The 1,530-nt window shown below is 42.6% G+C and overlaps 1 protein-coding gene across 1 annotated transcript in view; it reads left to right on the top strand.

Annotated features, from left to right (window-relative positions):
- Positions 1-529: 529 nt before the first annotated feature.
- Positions 530-1,530, top strand: part of LOC125959394 (angiopoietin-related protein 2-like) — a 5,652-nt gene continuing 4,651 nt past the window's right edge. Inside the window, exon 1 of the mRNA XM_049692218.1 lies at positions 530-647. Within this exon, the coding sequence (XP_049548175.1) occupies positions 530-647 (118 nt within the window). The remainder of the gene's footprint in view (positions 648-1,530) is intronic.

Here is a 1,530-nt window from a genome sequence, read left to right on the forward strand (position 1 = left end):
CCAACTCTCTCTCTCTCTCTCTCTCTCTCTCTCTCTCTCTCTCTCTCTCTATCTCTCTCTCTCTCTCTCTCTCTCTCTCTCTCTCTCTCTCTCTCTCTCTCTCTCTCTCCTCTCTCTCTCTCTCTCTCTCTCTCTCTCTCTCTCTCTCTGTCTATCTTTGTTGCTTCGCTACTCACCATTGCGGAATGTGCCAGCCGCTGTCGATATTATATTTTAATGTCCAACCATCAAATCGACACACACACACACTTTAGCTATCGACTCAGATTCGGAGCAGAGGGGAACGGTAGGGCTGGTGATATATCGAGTACCTCATAAAGTCCTGTTATCCTTCCAAAAAAGGGGCCTGCGCCCGGTCGGAGGCACCGTAGCAGAGAACGGTTGCGGCAGTTGATGAGGTTCTGTTGCAGGCCGCCCCATCGCCCCGGTTCAAGCCTTCTCCTGCAATGGCGATCGCGGTCGGCGTTTGCCTTATCACGCAAGGAGGAATGGCATGAAGTGGTTCGATCGAGGGCGCACCCACCCTCACATGGGGTGCGGTATCGGTCACACCGAATCGAAATTGATGCCGGTAGTAACGCACGTGACGATGAGCAGTCCCAGCAACCCCAATTGGTCGCTCAAATCGCGGCTTTTAATTGCTAAAGGTAAGTTGTTTTCACTTTGCCCAGCATATTCTAGGGCATCAAATCGGGTTTGTCCTGGTTGGTTATCAAAAACTGTCCAAGAACCAAGAAGCGCAACCGTAGAGTATAAGGAAAAAGATGCAACGTCGTTCTGACGTCCAGGTTATGAAATTATCTGGAGTTTTCAGAATGTGAGTAGCAGAAAGAAATGACATTTCGCGCAGTTTTTCCTTTTACCATCCTTGTCGTTTTAGTGTCGTGAGCTAAAAACAAATGAGAACAGAGTAATGAGGCTACAGTAACGATGACTGGACGTTTCACTAGCTGCTTTTGGGGAAGCCAAACCTCGGTTTTGCTCTGCATGATAATAGAGTTAACATTTTTCACATATAAAACACACTAAACACTAAAGCTTCTTGTTGTGAATATGTGATGAATATTGCTTTATTTTAAATTTAAAACGATTTTTAACGCGAAGTGGAAATAAGCATTTGAAACTCCAGATTCATGTTTGATGTTGTGTAGTTGTAGAGCTTTTTCTGTAAGTATCATCGTAACATACGATATCGGCTGATTTCAGTTGCTTTATTGAAAGTGAAATCGTAAGCCTATTTCGGTAATTTTATCTTTTTTTGTTAATGTATCCTTAAAGCTCAATGTACAAAAGATGTCCATTTTTTATTTGAATAAAAGATACGATTATTTGAATGCGCTTTTGTTGACAGAAAAAGTCCATCCATCCTTAAATCACGTTTCGTAAGGTACTAGTGTTTCATTACAACACTCGAGGTTTATTATTGTTTAATGAGGGAAGTTAAAGTATGTCAATGTCTCTTTATGACTTCTTCCTTATGGAGAGAAGCCGCATACAAATGAACGATGCATTTAGTAGCAAATCAATGAG

The sequence above is a fragment of the Anopheles darlingi genome, chromosome 2, assembly GCF_943734745.1.
Source record: "Anopheles darlingi chromosome 2, idAnoDarlMG_H_01, whole genome shotgun sequence".
Taxonomy (NCBI): domain Eukaryota; kingdom Metazoa; phylum Arthropoda; class Insecta; order Diptera; family Culicidae; genus Anopheles; species Anopheles darlingi.